This window comes from Ovis aries, chromosome 25, assembly GCF_016772045.2.
Source record: "Ovis aries strain OAR_USU_Benz2616 breed Rambouillet chromosome 25, ARS-UI_Ramb_v3.0, whole genome shotgun sequence".
In the NCBI taxonomy this organism is placed as follows: Eukaryota; Metazoa; Chordata; class Mammalia; order Artiodactyla; family Bovidae; genus Ovis; species Ovis aries.
The window spans coordinates 41264635-41286571 of record NC_056078.1 but is presented as its reverse complement, the minus strand read 5'-3'; the positions used below and the strand labels follow the sequence as shown (position 1 = coordinate 41286571).

Sequence of the window (21937 nt, the reverse complement as noted above, 5' to 3'; positions counted from 1 at the left end):
GAGGGCCCCCTCTAAATGCCTCCCAGCCCTCGCGCGGTCCAGGCCAGGCCACGGCGCCGACACACAGGAGCCGGGCTGGGTCCCCGGGTCTCCGGCTCTCCGCAGGGGAGCGACGAGCGCGCCTGCCGACGCCCACGCCCCCTACATTTTGGGCGCACACTCGGGCGCACACCCCTGCGCGCGCGCGCCGCCACACTCGGGCGTACGCACGCCGCTGTCGGGCCAGGGATTGCCGTGTCGGCGGCGGCCCGGAGTGGTCCGGGGCGCTCAGCCGGGTCTCCCTCCAGGGCTCCGCCGGCCGCCCCGCCCCGCCCCGCCCCTCGAACCCGCCGAGCCGAGCGCGCCTGGGGCTGCAAAGTTTTGCCTTCAGTCCGCAGTCGGCTCTGCGTGGCTCCGGATTGCCGTGACCGCTGGCCTTACCGTGCGCCCGGCTGTGCGCCCCGCTCTGCCCCGCGCCCCGCGCGGATCTCGGCATCCCGAGCCCCCGCCTGCGTGCGCAGTCAGCGTGCCCTCCTGCTGCAGGGTCTGTTCTCAGCCTCCTGTGCGTCCTCGATCTCCGTTCTCCTCCTCCCCGGCGGCTCTGGCCCCTTCGCCTCCGCCACCCATCATGGCTCGTGGCCCCGCTCGGACCAGCCTGGGACCCAGGTCCCAACAGCTGCCGCTGCTGTCGCTCCTGCTGCTGCTGCTGCTCCGGGACGCGGACGGCAGCCACACGGCCGCCGCTCGGCCTGCCCCGCCCGCGGCCGCCGACGGCCTTGCAGGGGACAAGAACCCCCAGCGGTCTCCAGGAGACGTGGCCGCTGCACAGAGCCCAGGCGCCCAGGACATGGTTGCTGTCCACATGCTCCGGCTTTATGAGAAATACAGCCGAAGGGGCGCGAGGCCGGGAGGGGGCAACACGGTCCGCAGTTTCCGTGCCCGGCTGGGTAAGTAGAGGGGGCCCCCCACTCCCCTTCTCCTTGGCCTCCGGCCCTCCTCGCTTGTCCATCCTCTCACATCCCTGCACCTTTGCTTTTCCTCTGCCATTCACTGACGCGTTCATTCATTCTTTCACTAACTATTCCGCCTTCCCCCTCCTCGCCCCTCCGGGCCCCCAGCACTCTATGCCAGGCCCTGAGCCTCCAGTGGGAACGCCAGAGTGACACAGAGTGACAAATTTCCTGCCCCTGGGGTGCCACTAGGCCTGCGAAGGTGGAAAACTTGCTGGACATAGACCACCCCACCCACAAGGCTGTAAGCACAGGATGAAGGTGGCACTGGGCTGGCAGAGCTCTGTGGGTAGTTCCCAGTGATCCCTCTGTGGGTAGAGGGTGAGGGTGGGGGCTGGGGGGGATCCATGTAGAGGGTTTAGTTATGCGGACTCTTGACAGGTGAGGCAGGTGCCGGGGAGAGCCCGCCAGGTGGGTATAATGCAGCCCTGAAGGAAGTGCTGGCACTGGGCCCAGGCACGTATAGTTGGGGCATTTAGTGGGCATGGGGTTGGGAGGCAGGGTGGACAGAGAATGGGGTTGAGTGCCCAGCCTTGGGTACATGGGACTGAAGTCTGCTGAGCACTAGCATGAAGTGTTCAACCATGGTGATTTGAGGAAAGGTCTAGAAGCTCGGGCAGTGGGGGTTCCCCTTTTCTCTCCTGCCCTTGCCCCTCCTGGGTAGACCCTTTCCCCTCTCCCCACACCCTGGATGAAACTGGACAGAGATCATTTGCAGACCCCTGCCCTCCTTGCTTCCGAGAGCCCTTCAGAATCCAGCTTCCACTGACTGCCCGCTCAGCCTGGGCTACCTCTGCAGGCCCTGAGTGAGCAGAGGGGAGAGGTGTGCCTGGTGGCAGGAGCTGAGGGAAGACCCTCATTGTCATGGAGATTACTCATGGTCTCAGAATGCCATTGCAGAAAACGTAGGTAGGGGTTCCCTGCAGCCCTTGTGAAGGAGGAGGCCATCCATCAGGGGAAAGATCATTGCTCTGTAAGGCCCCTTTTGAGGTGGAGGGGAACAAGCCCAGCACTGGGTAGCCAGACAGCCCGGGGTCAGATCTGCCATCTCTCTGTTGATCACTGGGTGTGTGATTTGGGGTAACACAGCCATGACATAGAGCCAAATCCCAGAAGTTGGTCTCCCAGAAATGTATACTGGGAACTCCTGCCACAGAGGCCTCTCCCCCACCCCACTCCCATCCCCTACTGGACAGACTCACTAGGTCAGTGTTCCTGGGTTCCAAGCCAGCCAGCTCTAACTTCATCCTCCCTGGTGCCTTTAGTTACATCTTGGGGCACACTTCTGGAGTATTATTATTAAGCCACTCAAGATGCATTTAGCATGACTGTGACCTTGGGCAAACGGCTGAAATGAAGCTCTGTGGACTTGCGTGTACTCATCTACAGAATTGGCTGGTCATGACAGTGTCTTCCCTGTGGAGTTGCAGGAAAGATGACACGAAATGATATGTGTAAGCCCGGAGCCCAGCACTGTCTGGGTTAGGTGTTGGTACATTGTATTTCCCCATATACAAAACATTTGTGTTCACAGAGGTGTAGACTTGACCTTGCGTCCATTAATTCAGTCCCCAAAGCCTTGCAGCTGGGGAACGCAAGGCTGGCAAGGTTACTGCTGCAATAAGGGGCGAATATGACCGCTGAGCCCACCTGGCTCCTACAGGCCCAGGCATGAAGGTGCACAATGTGTTTCCCTGGTTTCATAGACTGGGGGTCGAGGAACAGTGAGGCAACAGTTAGCCCTGAGAAGAACATGGTGGCAGTACTTCAGATCCAGCCCTCTGACTTTACAGATAAAGAGACTCAGGCCAGGGCAGGCAGGACTGTTCACAGCGGCAGTGGTTGGCACTGTCTGTTTGTCAGGATCAGGCTGTTTTCACTGCTAGTCCCTCTGCAAACTCCCATCAAAACTGAGCCTAGGATTTAGGAGACAGAGGGTGGAACAGACAATTACTCTGTTAGGCAGATCAGAATTATTCTGGACCAGTGTTGGATTTTCTGATAAATCCAGCACTCTTGTTTGGAACCACCTGGCAGTCATGGGTAGAAGCCCCAGCTCCGCCAGCTACTGGCTGTGTGCTGCAGCACGCATGACGATGCCTCTCTGAGCACTGATTTCTTTGCACATAGAGGCAAGGTGACGATTCAGTGGGTTGAGCTAAATTTTGTGTCTGACTCAGGAAGCTTGGTTTCTCATCCCCTCCCTTGATTTCCTTAAGTTGGTTTGTACCCAGCTCCTGGGCAGCCCTCAGAGGTGCCTGCTTCATGGCCCGTGACCCTGCTGTGAGGAGGTGTGAGCCTGGGCAGGACTCCTCATTTTATGAATGAGGCACAGATGTAAGGGTTTCAGCTCTGGATCATGGCAGTGCCAGCCTGCTCCAGGACGGCGGCCTCTGCTGTCTCATTGGGGTGGTCCCTGCAGCCCGTGTTGCAGTGGAATCATGTCCTCTGCCTGCCAACAGGCAGCACAGCTCAGATTCCAAGTGCAGGCTGGGAGCTGGACCAAATCCTGAATCTGTGACCTGGGCCAGGGACTGAGCTTGTCCATGACTCAGTTTTGTCAGTTCTAAAATGAAGCTAATCATGTTCTCTTCCTCATAGGGCTTTTCAAATGGATTGCAGTAAGTCCAGTGCTTAACACCGCCTGGCACGTGTAAGTCCAGTAATGTGTTAGCTCTGCCATTATTACTCCAGCCGCCTCGCTCCTTCCCTCCCTTCCGCCGCTCCCTGAAGCATGTCTTGTTCCCTACAAGTCCATGTCAACGGAGGGAGCTTCTGAACTTGACCGTAAAGGTTAAAAGTTAAACACCTCCAGCCCCAAACAATCTGCACTTAAGTCTAGGCCTTTCCACCTACCCCATAGGATATTGGGCAAGTTACTTAACCTCTCTGAGGTTGGTGTCATCTCCAAAATGCGAGTAATGATACATACCCGTCTATCAATAATGTGAAAAGTCACATTCAGTTGCCGAAGTCCTTCCTGAGCACCTCATTCAGTGGCAGATGCTGTAAGCCCAAAGGACACAAAGAAGCAAAGACTATCGGCCCTTTCCAGAAAAGCTCAGAGAAGGCGATGGCACCCCACTCCAGTACTCCTTGCCTGGAAAATCCCATGGACGGAGGAGCCTGGTGGGCTGCAGTCCATGGGGTCGCTGAGAGTTGGACACGACTGAGTGGCTTCACTTTCACTTTTCACTTTCATGCATTGGAGAAGGAAATGGCAACCCACTCCAGTGCTCTTGCCTGGAGAATCCCAGGGACGGGGGAGCCTGGTGGGCTGCAGTCCATGGGGTCGCACAGAGTCGGACACGACTGAAGTGACTTAGCAGCAGTGGCAGCAGCAGAAAAGCTCACAGCTGGTTGACAAGGAAGAAGTGAACAGAAGAATGTGAGCGTCGGGACAAGTAGAACAGTGGAGTAAGAACGGGTTGGGGCTGGGCTTCAGGAGCCCCAAGGGACAGCACTCACCCAGCAGGGGAAGGGCTGATGGGGAGGGGCTGGAGAAGCCTCCACAGAGCAGGGGGAGCGCCAGACAGATTCTGAAGAGCAGAGGGTGTCAGCCAGGTATGGGAGTGAAGCCTGCCCCCGCGCACCGGGACCCCTGAGGAGTTTATTCCATGAGGAAATAACAGGAGGAGAGAGTTGGGAAATGAAAGTGGTCCATCAAGGCCATCAAGAGCTTTGAGTGTGATGAATTTGCCTATAGGCAGTGGGGCAGCGTAGAGTGTGTGTGCGGGGGTCGAGGGTGGAGAACAGAAGAGGAGAGAGGAGAGATTATGGGAGTAGTGCACACTATGCAAAAATCATGGAAAATCACAGTAAGGAAAAGAAGTTATCCCCAATCACAACCCAGATATGACCGGAGTTAATATTTTGTGGAATATTACATAGAGTTTTTATCCTAATGGGATTATATTTTCAACATGCATGTTAAACTTGCCATATTTTTCACTCTTATTTGAAGTTCCTGGGGTGCTTTTTCATTACTGGTCATCCTGAATTGGTTTTTTTTTTGCTTTTTTGGCCATTTGCAAATTTTCCTGTGGGAATCACTTCATCCACTTGGGGTTCTTGTCTTTTTCTTAGTGATGTGTAGAGCTTGTGAAGGATGTTGGCTCTTCATCCGTGACAGATGGTTTCTTTGTGAAGGGTGAGGGTCGGTGTGAGGGTGACTGGGTGCTGGGGTCACACAGGCAGTCGTCAGGCTGTAGGCAAAGACAGTGGTGGAAAGATGCAGCGTTCAGGGTGGTTGTGGAGAAACAAGATGGAGCCGCTGGGGTTGGTTGGGTGCAGGAGGAAAGGAGGCTGTGAAAATTCTCAGGCTGCATGTGGAGAGCGTGGAGAGGTGGCAATGCCTCCTGTTGGGCAGAAGGACAGTGGTCAGGGGTGTGGCATCCTAAGTGTAGCCGAAGCTTGTGAAACCAAATGACCCTGTGTTCCAAGCACGTGCTGTGTGCCAGCCAGCTTGTTGAGAGTGTGCAGGAAGCATGCACACATTCTGCCTAGTTGACTGAGGCACAGAGAGGCTGTGGGACTCGCCTAAGGCCCCGCAGCTAGTCAGTGATGAAGCAGGGTTTACACCCTGACTCTGGAGCCTGCCTAAAAATAGCCGCTCAGTACACATTAGTCCTCTTTGCTTCTCTGCACGCCCACTGAGTGGCCCACCGCTACCCGCTTCCAGCTTATGATGTTGGTGCTTGCATCTTCAGTCTGGCGTTCTCATGCTGGTTTCCCTGATGGCTGTTTCAGGGGCAATAGGTGAAGGGGCAGATCTCCAAATAGATTCTGTTTCTACTGAGCAGAGCAGTCTGAGGGTTCCCTTGGCCAGCAGGGAGCCTGGAGCGCCCACTGGGCTAGAGCCCTTTCCCTGCCTCTTTCCCCTCCAATCCCATCCCTAGCAAGTCTGGAGGAGGTTGAGTGCCCAGTAGAGTGGACCTGATTAAGGTTCTAAGACTTCCAAAGATCCATAGAGAGATCAACTTGTCTAAATCAGGTCCTTTCTTTCCTGGAGAGTCAGAATGCAAAATCATCCAAGTAATGACTTGTGTTTGCAAAATATTTTAAGATTTCACAGCCCATCACCTTTGTTAATTAGCTGTTAGGCAGATCCAGATTCTATCCAAGGTGCTTGGTTGGGGAGGATGGAGAGTGCGTGGGCTTGGGGTCAGACAGGCCTGGAAGCATACTCTGATCCTGCCCCTTACCAGCTGGGGGACTTTAGGCAAGTTATGTAGTCATGTACCCTCTCTGAAGCTCCATGTTTTTGTCCATTTGCCATCTCTGCTGCCCTGATTATGAACATAAAGAATCAAGCCTGCTTATATGCTTGGAACTTTCAGTTTCCTGAATGGTAAACAATATTATTCCCATTTTAAAGATGAGAAAACTAAGGCTCAAAGGGAAGTAACTGGACAAAAGTCCTCCCGTGCAGTGCCTCCAGCTGAATTTGCATAATTGGCTGTGTTTTTCTGAAGAAAGAGACATTCTGGACTTCTTTCAGGATGTTTGCTGAGCCCCAGGGCAGCAGGCCAGGAACCCTCTTTGTTCAGTGAAGCAGATTGATCTAGCAAAGACCCCTTCCTACCCTACCATTCAGCATGCATTTCTGAGCAGTGACAATCACTTAGGCATTGCACTAGGATCTAGAGATACAGCAGTGTACTCAGCTGCAAAGCCCTGCCCTCTTGAACGTTGTGTTCTAGGGGGAAACAGAAAAAGTTACAATGAAATATATATTAGCTTGTCCCAAAGTGATGTGAAGACAAATGAAGCCCAGGACAGACAGAGTGATGGGGCTGCTCCCCCAGCCAGGGAGACCAGTAGGGATGCTGCTTGGCGGAGCCCTGCAGGAGAGAAGCACCGTGCTTCCGTGGGGGAAGTGATAACGGCAGAAGGAACAGCTGGGACAAAGCCCTGAGATGGGAGTTTCATGTGTGGACGGAGAGGAGGCCAGGGTGACTGGGGCAGAGGTGGGGTTGTGGAGGGCAGATGCAACCGGGAGGTAGGCAGGCCAGGTCATAGGGCCTTGGTAAGAGGTTGAGTTTTTTTGAGGGGGCGCTATGGAGGGCTCTGAGCAGGATGGTGACCTGATGCTGAGAACACCCAGCCCACGGGGGGGCCTCATGTGGACAGTGTCCTGTGAAGCTGTGACAGGCACTGCAGCCGCTCCCAACCATTGCCATCTGTCTCATCCCTGGAATGAACTCGTCTGAGGACCTCTGACCACCTTTGCCAGGACCCTGATTGGCCCAGCACTTAGCCCAAAGTAGAAGTATCCCAAATATTTATCTGGAAAAGAGAGAGAGGCAGGGGAGGGTGCAGGAATGGAGACAGGAATCACAGGAAGGAGGAAGGAAGGCTCGTTTCTAGCTACCGTGAGAGGGGAGCCACAGGCACCAGCATGGTTCGCAGGAAGTAGGGGCTTCTTTGTGGGGATTCTCCTTTCGAGCCGGGGCTAATCCAACCTAGGAGACTTCAGGGGGGTGGCCTTTCTCTCAGTCTGGAGTTCCCTGCAATGTAGGGATACAGGCACAGTCAGAGCTGGGCCAGTCTGTGGCCCTTCAGGCCACTGAAGGCTTGGGGGTTACCCACCCATACAGCTCCAAGCAGGGAGGGTCTTCATATAGCGGGCCGCCTAGTGAAGGCCAAGCTGCCTATGGCCAAAGGCATTCAAGCCAAATGGAGGAAAGACTCCTGCCTGCCCTGAGTGTAATTGATCAGGCTGCCTGACTGCTAAGATTCTTCCCTTTCTGAGTTCCTGAGGGTGCTCTCCCTGGCTCTCCATCCTAAGGGAGGGGCAGCATGCACCATTGCCCTCCTGTACCCCATGCAGAAATAACCTCCAGGGCAGGCCGTACTCTCCTCGTCTACATCACGTCTTGCCACCCAGGGGACAGTCCTCCCAGCACCTTCGTCTGGTCATACACACCTCAAGTCAAGGTTGCTGTCCTGACCTTGGTGGTCCCAGTTATACTTCCTTAGTCCCTCTCTTGCCCTCTACTTTGTCACTGGAAGGGGAGCCAAGGTGCTTTTCTCCAGAAAGTCCCATCTTGGTTCCCCCCAGTCGGCTGTTTTCCTTCTCATCACACGCTGCAGATGTCTAGGCCAGAGATGCTTGCATCCTGCTGTGAAGAGCCAGCTCTTTGGAAAGAGTCCGAAATGTCTACCCTCAAGCTTCCTAAGTGTTCTCCAGCAAAGAACCTGTTAGCAGAAGGACGGAGTTGACTTGAATTGGGTAAAAGAAAAGTTCTTCCTCAGCTGTGTGAGCTGGACCACTGACTGAGAGGGGCCTGCACTGGTGTAGGAGGCTCTTGCTCTGCCAGCCTGGGTCATCTGGGTAAAAGTGATGAGGAAGCACATTTAGGGCATTCCTCCTCTGTGCCTGGCACCTTATAGATGTTATTTATTTAATCCTCCAAGCATTCAGGTGAGACAGAGATTCTAGGTCCCTCTGAGGCAGATGAGCAAGGTGTTGTCCCATTAGGGCCTGGAAGCCTGGTTCCTAGGGTCTTTCCCAGCTGGAAGGGTGGGGCTGCCTTGTTGGTGATCTTGTGCGGGTCAACCCCAGATGTGTTTGAGGGATCCTGGTCCTTATCATGGGTCTGGCCTCTGGAGAGCAACCTGATGTTGGAGGTTCTACGGAGTGACCTGCTGCAACCCTGATAGTGTTCTTTCTTTGTAAAACAAGTTCCAAAGGCCTTGGGCAGAGTGAATAGCAGACACTGGAACAGCTGTGTTCTTAAGTTCAGTTTTTCTCAGAAGCCACTCAGAATGCAGGTACAGCGCGAGGGACGCTATTTAATTTACCTCATTTGGACAAAGGACTGCATTTAATGTCTATAAAATAGAGGGCTGTGCAAATTCAAGAGGCAGCGGAGGCGGGGTCGGGGGGGCACTACTGTCAGCAGGGCTTGGATCCAACCCGAGCTATCCCAGATACCTCATTCCAGCTTGTCTCATGAATGAAGGTGGTGGGAACGCTTGTTCAGTGAGGGGCATCAGAGCGCAGGGGTGGGAATGGGAGCTTCAGCATGCAGCAACCCGGATCCTGTCTGCAGGCTTTTTTTCTTCCTTTCTTTGTAATGGGATGTGGACAATCCCTAACCTCTCTGACCTTAATCCCGCGTACTCATCTGGTCACTGAAAATAGCAAAGGGTGCCCTCATGCGTTCAATGTGAGAATTACAGGGGATGCGGAAAGCCTGGCTGGCCTGGAAGTGCCCCCATCAATAGGCGTTCCTCCTCCGTAACTTGAGGAGGGAGGCCTTGTGAACACGGGGCTTATCCAGGAGACAACCTAACAGGCTGTGGTCTGTCCTTCCCTTACAGAAGTGGTCAACCAGAAGGCCGTGTATTTCTTCAACCTGACTTCCATGCAAGATTCAGAAATGATCCTGACGGCCACATTCCACTTCTACGCAGAGCCACAGTGGCCCCCTGCGCGTGAGGTGCCCTGCAAACAGCGGGCCAAGAATGCATCCTGCCGCCTGCTGCCCCCTGGCCCCCCCGCACGCCAGCACTTGCTCTTCCGCAGCCTTTCGCAGAACACGGCCACTCAGGGGCTGCTCCGTGGGGCCATGGCCCTGCCACCCCCGCCGCGAGGCCTGTGGCAGGCCAAGGACATCTCCCTCATTGTCAAGGCGGCCCGCCGCGATGGCGAGCTGCTCCTGTCTGCTCAGCTGGATTCTGGAGAGAAGGACACAGGAGTGCCCAGGCTCGGCCCTCACGCACCCTACATTCTCATCTATGCCAATGACCTGGCCATCTCAGAGCCCAACAGCGTGTCAGTGACACTGCAAAGATACGACCCCTTCCAGGCTGGGGACCCAGAGCCTGGTGCAGCCCCCAACATCTCAGCAGACCCCCGCGTGCGCCGGGCCACGCAGGCCCCCGGGCCCCTCCAGAACAACGAGCTGCCTGGGCTGGATGAGAGGCCAGCACATACCCCCCATGGCCAGCACTACCACAAGCACGAGCTGTGGCCCAGCCCCTTCCGTGCACTGAAGCCTCGGCCAGGCCGCAAGGACCGCAGGAAGAAGGGCCAGGATGTGTTCATGGCCTCCTCACAGGTGCTGGACTTCGATGAGAAGACGATGCAGAAAGCCCGGAAGAAGCAATGGGATGAGCCACGGGTCTGCTCCCGGAGGTATCTGAAGGTGGACTTCGCGGACATAGGGTGGAATGAGTGGGTCATCTCACCCAAGTCCTTCGACGCCTACTACTGCTCGGGGGCCTGCGAGTTCCCGATGCCCAAGGTAGGGTCGCCCTGCTGTGCTCCGCTCGCTGTCATCTCAGCTCTGCCCTCGTAGGCGAGTCCTTCTGCCTCCTCACTCTGTTCCCTGTCTGTAAGCAGGGATAATAACACCTCCCATCCATCTGAGCCAGAGAATAGCTAGACAGGCATACCCAAATGGCAGCCTGTTGGGTGGATACAACCCACAGATGGATGCTGTCTGGCTGTCCTTTTGAAAGTGTTGCCTTCATAGCACTGGAATTTTAAATCAGAACCTGTCTTCTTTTGCAGAGCAGGAGATCCTTCCTTTCAGGTGTGTGTTTCCACACAGCAAATCACAGAGGTTGCGTGGACGCTGGCCGTTCCCCATTCCTCCCCCCGCCCCACCCCGCACACAGGTCCAGTCTCTTAAACACCTTCATTGCCAAGGCTCTTCTGGAAATCTGGCTTGGATTTCAGGGCATGGTGTCTGTAACCAGCAGAGCTGGCCTCGGTGACTTCGCAGTGTAACTCTCCCTGTCCCCACCCTCCCCTCCTCTACTCAGGGCAGAGGCTCACGTGGCAACTAGCTCTCATTGTTCACAAGTCTGCAGGACACACGTGGGACTGTTTGCTCCATTGCACTGACCTGGGTTTTCAGATGCTCACCTCCCCTCTGGGCTGGGCCATGGGTCTGTCCATCCATCTCCCCACAGCCTGAACTGCTGTGGGATGGCTGCCAGAGGATGTCAACCTCAGCACAGAGCTCACGCTTTCCTCCTACTTAGCACTTCCGCTGAGTTCCAGGTCATGCCTTCCCCTCCAAGAGAGGAAGTCAGTGTGTAAACTCACTGTGAACGTAAATAAATCAGTCAGCTGGGGAAATCCCAGACCCAGACGTAGGGCCCTATTAACCTGTTTGGGAATTAAGAGGCTTTTCCTCAAAGCTGTGCATGTGCAGGAGAGAGGAAGGGAGGTGCCTGACAGAGAGACAGGCGTCTGCTGGAAGGATGCAGCCCCAGCAGACGCAGAGGGAGTGTGCGGCAGCCCCCCGCCCGGGCCCCCGCCCCGGCCCCCTCCCCGACCCCGCTGGCTGACCCAGCACTTACCTTATCAGTCTGCCTCACTGTCTTCCCACCTTCCCTGACATCAGTCTGAACTCCCCAAATGCCGGTGTCCCGGCTTCGCTTCCCACCTCCCACCTCCCCACCAGAGGCACAGGACAGATAAAACTCTGGCCGACAATGAGCTGAAGCACCTGTAACGTGGTGCTGTTCCTGTTCGGGGAGGTGCTTGAAAAATGGCATTCTCTGTGTTTGCAGCTGGGACCCGGACACTCCTGGATATGAGAGGCTGCCTGGAGAGGGAGGGGGAGAGAGCTGGAGTGGGCCCAGCGAGTGTGGTTTCCAGGCCAAACTACTTTCTAACTGAGGACTCTCGGTCAAGTTATTTAGTCATTTTAAGCCTCAGTTTCACCAATAAAATTAGAATCACACCCACCGCATAAGATGGATACGAGGACAAGATGGGGCGATGCCAGTGAAGCAGCACCTGCCACCTCACAGGCAGACCCGCCCGGGAACTGGGTTTTCAGCCCCATCACAGTGGCGCACGTGTGCCTGCTGGCCTTCCCCTCCTGCGTGGAGAGCGCATCAGTGCTCACTGGACTCTGCAGGCTGGGCGGCTGTGGCCCGAGGCGCATTCTCCAGCCTTTTCCCTGGCCTTCCCTCTGGCGCGCCTGGCCAGTTCCAGGTGCTCCCTGGGGATGTGTGACATGCAGCTGTCCTCAAGTGGCCAGTGCCTTCTCTAATGCACCTTCCCTCCAAGAGCCCAAGATTTGGGGGGAAGGGGGTGGGAGGACGCCTTTTGCAAAGGTCTCTAGGACTCAGCCTGTAAGTGACTTCAGAGGAAATATATGCCCAGCCCTGGGATCTCATCTTGTTTTCTTTCTCACTTTTTCTTCTTCACCTTTTCTATGTCCTCAGTCAAGGACGTGAGGCAGCATGGTGGGTGGGTGAGGACTGCGGGGTGGGCAAAGCTCGGAGGTGACCATGCTCCCTTCCCCCTTGTAGATGGTCCGCCCATCCAACCACGCCACCATCCAGAGCATCGTCAGGGCCGTGGGCATTGTCCCGGGCGTCCCAGAGCCATGCTGCGTTCCCGACAAGATGAGCTCTCTTGGGGTCCTTTTCCTGGATGAGAACCGGAATGTGGTTCTGAAGGTGTACCCCAACATGTCCGTGGAGACCTGTGCCTGCCGGTAAGACCAGCTGCTCTGGAGTGGAAGGAGCCTGCCCTGCCCACACACAGCAGGGTAGTATTCTGGGAACCTTCTGGAGTGAGCACTTGATTCAGGGTGCAGCTGCAAAAATAGGGCAGAGCCCGCAGACAGCCATCTGTCACCCCAGGGCATCGCTCTGGGGTCTTTCATTGCTGGTGATTCAGCCTCCTCAATGCCAGTTCGAATCCTTTAAAGGGATCTGGGAATTAAACCTGACCTGATGGCTGCTCGCAGCCCATCCCCTCTGCTCTGAAGGCCTGAAAACCAGCCATATCCATATGTTGGGTTTTGTGACCATCATCTCATAACCTGGAAAGAAGACTACAAACTTGAAGGTGCTCACGCCCTTCATATGGAAAGAACCTCTGCTTAAATAATCAGTTTTAGAACACTTTGGGCCACAGAGTGATGCTGGAAAATGGATATGGAATATGATATAAGTGGATGTTTCCTCTCAAAATCCACTGCAGATGCTTTTATACATACAGCATGCGCATATAACCAATTTTGGTTTCTTTTTCTTAATATATATTTTATTTTAAAACAAGAAGGAGGGAGTTGACACCATTCCCCCACAGAGGGCGTCATGCTGGTTGCGTGCGCATCCTTTAAACCTGCTTATTGAGATAACCCACACAGCAATAAGTTGGAATACTAAAACATAACCAAGATTTTTATATTTTTGTAAATTATACTTTCTATACTGTAGATTGTGTATGGTATGTGTTTTTATGGAAAGCTAATAAATTAAAGGGACAATGGTATCTTGAAAAACTGAATGTCACCCGTTCCAAAATATGGATGGATCCCCGTGTGTAAGTATGACATTCGGGGTCACCGCCTTCTTTAGGAGCTGAGGCCCCTGTAAGTCATCTCCACACTCTCTCATCTTTAGCCTAAGCTCCAGACACTGGCCACTCCTGTGCCTTCCAAGGTCCTGCTCACTTATACTGCACCTCAGATCCCCACCCCGGGCTTGTCCAGGTAAACACAACCCAGGCACGTTTAGGGGTCTTGCATCCTTAGCTTCAGTGGGGATATCGTTGATGGGGGGTGCTTGAGATATTTAAGGAACATCTATGGTAGCCTGCTCAGAGGTCTTCTTGGAGTAGTTCAAGCAAGAGACTCAGCAGGAGTCAGGGATCTTTCTGGAGATTCCGGGGCTGCTCCTGAGGGACTGAAATGTCTGCTCCTGCCTGCCCCCTTGTCAGCATCTCTGTCCCAAACAGCCTCCCCCAAGTGACTCCCTTGTCCCCGAGTTGACATTGCCTTACGGTTGTAGTGTCTGACGCTGACTGACTAGCATTTCTGAAGTGAAAGAAAAAGTGAAAGTGAAAGTCGCTCAGTCGTGTCCAACTGTTTGAGACCCCGTGGTCTGTAGTCCATGGAATGAAACTGGGTCCAGCTGGGGGCAGGTGTATAACAGTCCCTTGGTGGGAAACTAAAAGGATGGCATGGTCCCAGTCTTACTTGGAGAAGATTGAAAACCTATGAGCAGTTCTCCAAGAGGGAACTTAGAAGGAGAAAGGAGCCCAGGCTCCTGAGGTCAGGGTTCCTGGGCAAGGGATGTACTCCCACGGGCAATAGGTGAGGACTGGGTAGAGTGGGACAGGAGGGCAAGCAGCCAGGCACCTGGCCGTTGCCTGGATCTTTAAGCTATACCTCCGTGCCAGTCCAGCTTTGAGGCCAGGAGGCTGGACGTTCAGACCCCCACCCCACCCTACCGCCGGTGGAGAGGTGGAAAGTCCCAGTTCTCTGGCCCTCTGCAGAATCAGCCATGGTGGCTTAGGAAGCCTGGGAGCCTCTGAAGAAGGCTGCAGCCACAGCCACTGGAGACAAATCCACCTACACCGAAGAGAATATAGAGCAGGTAAGAGGGGCTGAGGGTACCTGGGTTGGGGTCCAAGTATTTTCCCCGTAAATATCTTTGCTGCAAGCAGTTTCTTCAAAAGCATTTTTGCCACACAGCTAGTTGGCCATGAGACCATTTTGCCATTGAAGATAAAATAGCTGGTGGCAGTTCCATTACAGTGAATAATAGATGAGTTTGTACAGAGTCTTCTGGGAGCCATCATACCTCTCACCCATCAAAACCAAAAGTTTACTATGTGGAATCTAGGAAAATGGTACAGATGAACTTATCTGCAGAACAGAAATAGAGTCATAGATATATAGCTCAAACCTATGGTTATAAGGGGGGAAGGGGGGTGGGCTGAATTAGCAGATTAGTATTGACTACATGTGGGGACACTGCTATATATAAAAAAGATAACTAATGAGAACTTATTGCATCGCACAGAGAACTCTATTCAATGCTCTGTGTCCACCTAAATGGAGGGAAATCTTAAAAAGAGTGGACATAGGTATATGTGCAGCTGATTCAGTTTGCTGTACAGCAACAACATTTAAAGCAACTATACTCCAATAAAATCAAGTTTAAAAAACCTGCAAAAAATAAAACACCAAAAACAAAAGTTTGCCAAGCTTTCAAAAATATAGAGGAGGCAGCTACTAATTCACAACAGTCTTCGAGAACATTAATGATGGATTCTTTAGCTAATTTAGATATGACAGCTTGTTCTCTCAGGCCATCTTTACCAAATTTATCATGCAGTGTTAGAAGTTGGAGGCAAAAGAAGAATCAAGCTCCTCCTATCCCTCTCCACAAAAGAGATTTTTATGTGATTCCTGATGAGTAGAAGTTTTTGGAAAATGGTGAAAATCTTTAATGAAATCTGGCTTAGATTAATTCAACCAAGAGTTTGCAAAAACCGATGTGTTATCATTTTCTAGTGTAATATAACTGTCAAGCAGTTTTTTGTTTTTTTTTTTTTTAAGGCAAAATGGCCTTACTGCCAATTAGTTGTGTTGCAAAGCTGCTTGCGGCAAAGATGTTTACTAGTGAAAATACTGGACACACCTGGCTGGAGCCCAGCAGCATCTGCTGAGCATCCACTCTGAGGTGCTCCAAATGGCCGTGGGACGTGTGTGTGAACAGCTGCCCTGGGCACACGGCCCTACCTCTTGGCAGAGATCAGGTGAGGCAAGGGGGTGGTCCTTAAGGCACACACTGCCTTATTCCTGCAGGACTTGTGCTGGGACTAAATGATTCATTCACTGGATGGCTGGGATGTCTCAAACTGGCCTGCAAATTGGTTATGGCTTGGTTTGCCATGTCTAATCCTTTTTGAAATATGACAGGATATAAATTACTAGCAAAATAAGTAAAAACATTAGGGCTTGATAAAGTTCCAAATGCCTTTTTTTTCCCTCAATATTAGAGTCTTCCTTTTCCTTTCTCCCCCTCATTTTTTTTCTCATCCAACTGCCTCCTTTCCATTTCTTAGGAAAGATGGGGTGTTCTATACCATTTCTTAGGAAATTTGGGGTGTCCTATAATACCACTCCAGTACTCTTGCCTGGAAAATCCAATGGACAGAGGAGCCTGGTGGGCTGCAGTCCATGGGGTCGCTAAGAGTCGGACACGACTGAGCGACTTCACTTTGACTTTTCACTTTCATGCGTTGGAGAAGGAAATGGCAACCCACTTCAATATTCTTGCCTAGAGAATCCCAGGGATGGGGGAGCCTGGTGGGCTGCCGTCTATGGGGTCGCACAGAGTCGGACACGACTGAAGCGACTTAGCAGCAGTAGCAGCAGCGTAATACTTCTATCTTACTCTTTCTGGCATTTGTTGTTTCTGGGAGATCTCTGAGGTCACTGTGAAAGCCTGCAACTTCCCTGTGCCCTCATTTCTGGATTACAGGGGTGGAGGGAGAAGGCTGGGAGGCTCGGCCCTGTGTCAGCCATGGACAGGGGCGTTGTGCTTGGCCGGGATGGATGGTACCCAGTGGTGATGATTTTGCTGTGGGATGAAAGGAACTAGGGTCAGCAGGGACCCCTCATGTTCACAAAGTGCCGTGCAGCTTGGATAGGGTATCTCCAGCCACATGGCAACCTTGCAACTGACTCCCCAGTTGGTGCTTCAGAAAAACTGGCTCAAAACAGGTAAGTAATATGGCCACCAATGTCTTAGCAAGATCACAGGTGATATAGGCTTTGATATGCAAGGCTGACCTGAAAAGGCAATGGCACCCCACTCCAATACTCTTGCCTGGAGAATCCCATGGACGGAGGAGCCTGGTGGGCTGCAGTCCATGGGGTCGCAAAGAGTCAGACATGAGTCAGTGACTTCACTTTCACTTTTCACTTTCATGCATTGGAGAAGGAAATGGCAACCCACTCCCGTGTTCTTGCCTGGAGAATCCCAGGGGCGGGGGAGCCTGGCGGGCTGACGTCTATGGGGTTGCACAGAGTCGAACACGACTGAAGTGACTTAGCAGCAAGCAAGGCTGACAGGTTCAAGGCCAACGTGGTTGGTGCTGCTTCCCAGCTTCCCAGCCAGTGGTGCCCCTCCACCCCTCCACCTCCAGCCTACTAGGGTTGTCTCAATGGTATTGAGTGGGCTTACAATAAAGCAAGGTTTAAAAAGGAACGTAAATATGAAAACTTTTTCCCCTCTCTCTCTATATATATCAACATCCCATGATCACAGGAGCAAGAGTTCCTAGCACACAGCCCAGATGTGCACAGTCCTTGAATTCACTTAACTACACCTGGGTCTGTCTGGAGGGAGCAATGTGGTGGGCTGCCACTGAGCCCTAATCCTGAAGTTATACATCCTCTGAAAGAGTAGAGCCTTAGTTCCTGTGCAACCGAACGACAGTACAGCTGTGAGCTGAAAATAGTAGCGCTGGAAGAAACCTTTGGAAAACTTCTGGTACAACCCTTTTATAAAAGAGGGGAAAGTGAGTCTGGATGCTACCAGATGTCTTGCTGAGGCATCCCAATAGGTGCCTCTGTATGTCTAAATCACTCTTAAAATGTCAGCAGAGCTATAGTCTGTAACTCAGGCTCATTCTGTGGCCAAGACAGAGACGGGACCATGATGAAGAGCCTGAAGAAGTCTGGGTGAGGGAGTGAGGAAGAGACTCCAGGGGAAGAGGAGTGGAGAGGAGCAGCGGTGGCTCCACCGGGATGGGAGAGTGGACTGAGCTAGTGGCATAAAGCCGCTGAAGCAGCAGCTTGTGCAAACTGTGTTTAATGGCAGCATGTGCCAAGGAGGGCTGGAGTGGGTTTCTGCAGGAAAATGAGGAGGGCAGAACCACTTTGGCAGCTCTGACTCCAAGCTGTGCACCAAAATATTGAAATTAGAGCCAAAAGCTATTTCCTTTTACCAAAATGGGGAAACATAAAATCTCCTTCACTGATAAACTGGCGCTTCTGAGATTTCCAACTCTCCTCCTCTCTTCTACTGTCTAAGATGATGGTGCTCTCTCAAGCTTTGGACCACTCTTCCTTCTTACTCAAGCCTAATCCAATCCTAGGTTCCTCCGATCTCTCCTGGCAGTCTTGTTTGCGTGTGTAGAGGGTGGGTGAGCAGAGAAATGAATGAACTGTTTCTTCACTTGGTTATTCAGCATCCACTACATGCCAAATGCCAGGCAGTATACACATGTTGATCTCTTGGAAGGCTCATATGAATTTCCTCTTTTATCAAAGCCAATGTGCAAATTTGAATGATCAGAATCACCTGGAGAGCTTGACTAGCTTGCTGGGCTGAATCAGAGCTTTTGATTTGGGGAAAGACTTCACATTTTTAAACCAGTTCCCAGGTGCTGCTACTGCAATGGTCCAGGGACCACATTTTAAGAACCACTGTTCTAACAAATTTGCTGACCACTTGCGCACAGTTCAAAGTGCCAGGAGTAAACAGGATCTCAAGAAGTTGAGGCGTGGAGCTGGGAAGTGACAGAGCTGCCGCTCTGCCTGGTTCATGCTCTCTCCTTAGAACCTCAAAGTTGGGCTGTTTTCACTCCTCTGAGCAATAAGTGAGTGTGTGGAACTTGAGAGGTCAAGCCTCTTGTGACGGAAGGGGCTCCTGACCCCCTGGAGGCAGCTGAATCGCAGTTAACCACCCCCAGCCCCTGGCAACCACCATTCTACTCTCTAATCTCTATACATTTCACTACTCTTAAGTACTTCGTATAAGTGGGATCATACAATATTTATCCTTTTGTGACTGGCTTATTTTATTTAGCAAATCTTCACGATTCCTCCATGTGGTGGCATGTGTCAGAATTCCCTTCCTTTTTAAGGCTGAGTAATATTCCACTGGGTGGATGTACTACATTTTGTTTGTCCATTCATGGATCAATAGACACTAGGGTTGTTTCTACCCTTTGGCTATTGTGAGTAATACTGCTATGAACATGTGTTTACAAATATCTTTTTGAGACCCTACTTTCAATTCTTTTGGCTATATATACAGAAATGGAATTGCTAGATCACAGAGTAAACTGCTTGAGGGAAGAGAAAAAGGAGAGAGGAGCAGAAATAAGATCATTGTGGTGCAGTTAAGGCAGCCCTTCCCTGAGGCAAGCAGGTGGCAGGGAGGAGAGGGGGCCCTTTTGACACAGGAAGAGAGGATCTGATTTACAATCCTAGATTGTCATCTGGGAAAGACAAAACAAGACCCAAACCTTGTTCCCTAAGACCCAGAGTCAAGGGAATCTGTCCAGAGGAACCAAGGCCCATTCATTCAGAGAGGTAGTAAGGGCTCTAACTCACCTTGAGGAAAATGGGAGTCCAGGCTGGTAACTGAAACTCCCCCATAAGAACCTAGAAATCTGTGGGAGAGGGTAGGATGGGATGAGAGTGTGAGCACAGCTGGTTTCTTCTCTCCACCCAGCCACCTGCCCCACCTCCCCAAGTGCCTTCTGGAGAAAGGGTAAGCCTGGGAGGATGTTTAAGAAAACTGTCACCTTAGTGCCCAATCGGAGACATCGTGGGGACCTGAGCAGAAACGAGGATCTGCCAGGCCATCCCAGCAGCTGTGCACCAGCAGCTATAAACTGTGCGGGACCCACCCCAACAGCAAAGCTGTGTGTCAGTGAGAAGCAACGGCGGGTGGGACCCTCCAGGACCTCTATCCCAGCCTTATTTCCCTTTCCAGCCTTAGAATTTGGACTGATACCATCCCCTCTCCATCTCTTTTGGACTAAATGAACCTATAGAGCTCCTGGGCAATTCAGAAAAGGGATGCTCTGAGCAAGAAAAGCAGAACTCCAGTAATGTGGATCAGGAGGTCTCGTACAATTGCTTGAAATCAGTGAAAGAGATAGGAACATACTGATATTCTGAGTTTGTGGGGCAGATCATTCCACACAGAGGCACAGGTCTGCAGGCACCATCCTCATCACAGTCTATGTGACCGGGACCTCCAGACAGTGCAGCCTCCATGACCGGATGTGATGACCCCATGCGTAAACAGGTCTGCAGTCCCATATCCGAGATCCCCAAATCCAAAACTATCAGAAAAGCTGAAGTTTATTTCAATCTTTCAAGACAAAACCTGACCTGGAAGGAGATTTGTGTTTTTATTTGTTTCACTGCAGAAATACCAATATGTTGTCCCCACTGGGGATATGACAGTACACACTCCATATAATGTATTTACCTCCCCAAATCTGAAGCTTCCTGAACTTCAAAACCCTCCTGGCTACAAGAGTTTTAAATAGGGGATTGTGGAGCTGCATGTATCTCAGAATGGTGAGACTGCAGGTTATTTTTACATTCTTTCTAATGCTTTGCATTTCCAAAATTATCTGCACTATATATAATACTCTTATCATCAGAATAGCAATCTGCCATGTTTTTAAGAAAACATCGAAGATCAGCTCCTCCGGCTTCAAAAGCACATTCAGGCCACCCCTGCCCCCGGAGTCCCCCGGCTCCGCTTCCTGAACATGACAGGCTTCTGGGCTGCCTCCAGGGACTGGAGCACCTTGGGTAGGGGGGGCGGTGTCTGCCTAGTTCCCCAGCTCCTCCCCGCCCGCTCCCTGCTGGGAAGTTGCAGCCCCCCTTCTGGGGGCCGTGCACCCGTTCATCTTTCCCCTGCCTCGGAGTTCTTGAGCTGAGTTGGCTCAAAGCCCCGCATGCTTCCTATCCGCTCTGCAAGCAGGCCTTCTGAAACGGCACCCTTCCCATCCATCCTCCTTGGCAGTGTCCCCAAAGGACAGGGACAGCAAGTTCTGTCCAGGCCTGGCCACTGGGGACTCCTGGTTTCAGCCCACCCTCACAAGGGGTGGGGAAAAGCTGCATGCACACCCAGGATCTCTGACCCTGCCTGCCCTGGCCCCTTGTCCATCTTCCTGAATCTGCTTAGCTCACTGCACCCCTCACCCCCAGAAGCCTCACCAGCTTGGAAAAACCTCACATTAAAATCCTCCTCACAGTAGACTCCCAGAATATTTTATGCTTATTCTTTGCTATGGTCAAACCCACATGCAATGGAAATGGACAGATCTAAGTGTGGGGCTGCCATTCTTAAAATAACACAGACCCTGAAGCCTAGCAGGGCTCAACTGGGCCACAGTTTCTCAGCTTCTTCAGGCAGGGGAAACGTCTCCTGGACATGCCCTGGACTCAGTGCTTCCCTGCTCCATTGCCTCCCAGATTACATGGTTCTCCTGACTGACAAGTGTGGCCCAGGCAACCACCCGGATGAATCAAGACCTCACCATCACCCCCAGACCACTGACAGAGCTGTACTTGGGTTCCAGGGCCAGGAGGCCTTGCTGTGTAAGTGATGTTTCTAGAGAGCAGGCCAGGCAGGTGCAGGGCCTCTGGGGATTCCTCCCAAGCTCCCATTCAGTCAGACCCAGGGTAGAGAAGCTGTAGCCAGAAAGCAACCACCCAGCCGACTGGGACTTGCGGTGACTGCCATGCTGGTCAGCACTTATTAGCTGAAGTCCTCACTGCCCTCTTCTGAAGTGGAGGGCCAGAAAGGTGAAACAGCTTGCTCCAGGTCATGCATGCAAGAACAGCTAAGAGAGCTGGGATTTGAACCCACATCCGGTCTGACTCCAAAGTCTCTACCGCCTCACTAAACTGTATGTGCCACCTTTACCCACGACCTCTAAGACTCAGGACTGCACTTGACAAATGGGAAATCGAGGCACCGAGTACTTGAGCCACAGGTGCACATCCAGTTCCACAGGAACCAGGCTTCTCACCAACCCGCCATCCCCACCCCAGCGGCCAGCCCAGGGGCCTCTGGGAGTTTTGTGCTGCTGTTTCCATATTTGGAGGACTTTTGGGTCTTATTTCTTTCCTGGATTCTTTGCTTCGGTGGCCCAGGAGATGGAGCATATGTCACCCTGCCTCAAGATTCTTCTGAGAGCTGGCAAGGAAATGAGAGAGGATCCATCCTAATTAGGGGGCGATAACCCCAAGGAGAAACTCGGATTCTCTGCAGCAGTCCGTGTCCTTCCCATTAGCCCTGTGTGTTTCTCAGATGTTTATAGAGCCTTCATTAACAGAGAGCCCCCTTAGATAAGAGGCCTGAACAGCATCAAGGGCCAGATAAGAACAAGTGGAGGGCACTTCGGGGAC

General features: G+C 52.5%; 1 protein-coding gene across 1 annotated transcript; it reads left to right on the top strand.

Moving 5' to 3' along the window:
• Positions 1-223: 223 nt before the first annotated feature.
• On the top strand, positions 224-13245 carry GDF10 (growth differentiation factor 10). Its single transcript, XM_004021551.6, has 3 exons — positions 224-926; positions 9318-10243; positions 12273-13245. The coding sequence occupies exons 1-3, from the start codon at positions 608-610 to the stop codon at positions 12462-12464; spliced, it is 1437 nt and encodes a 478-aa protein (XP_004021600.2). The 5' UTR covers positions 224-607; the 3' UTR covers positions 12465-13245.
• The last annotated feature ends 8692 nt before the right edge of the window (positions 13246-21937 follow it).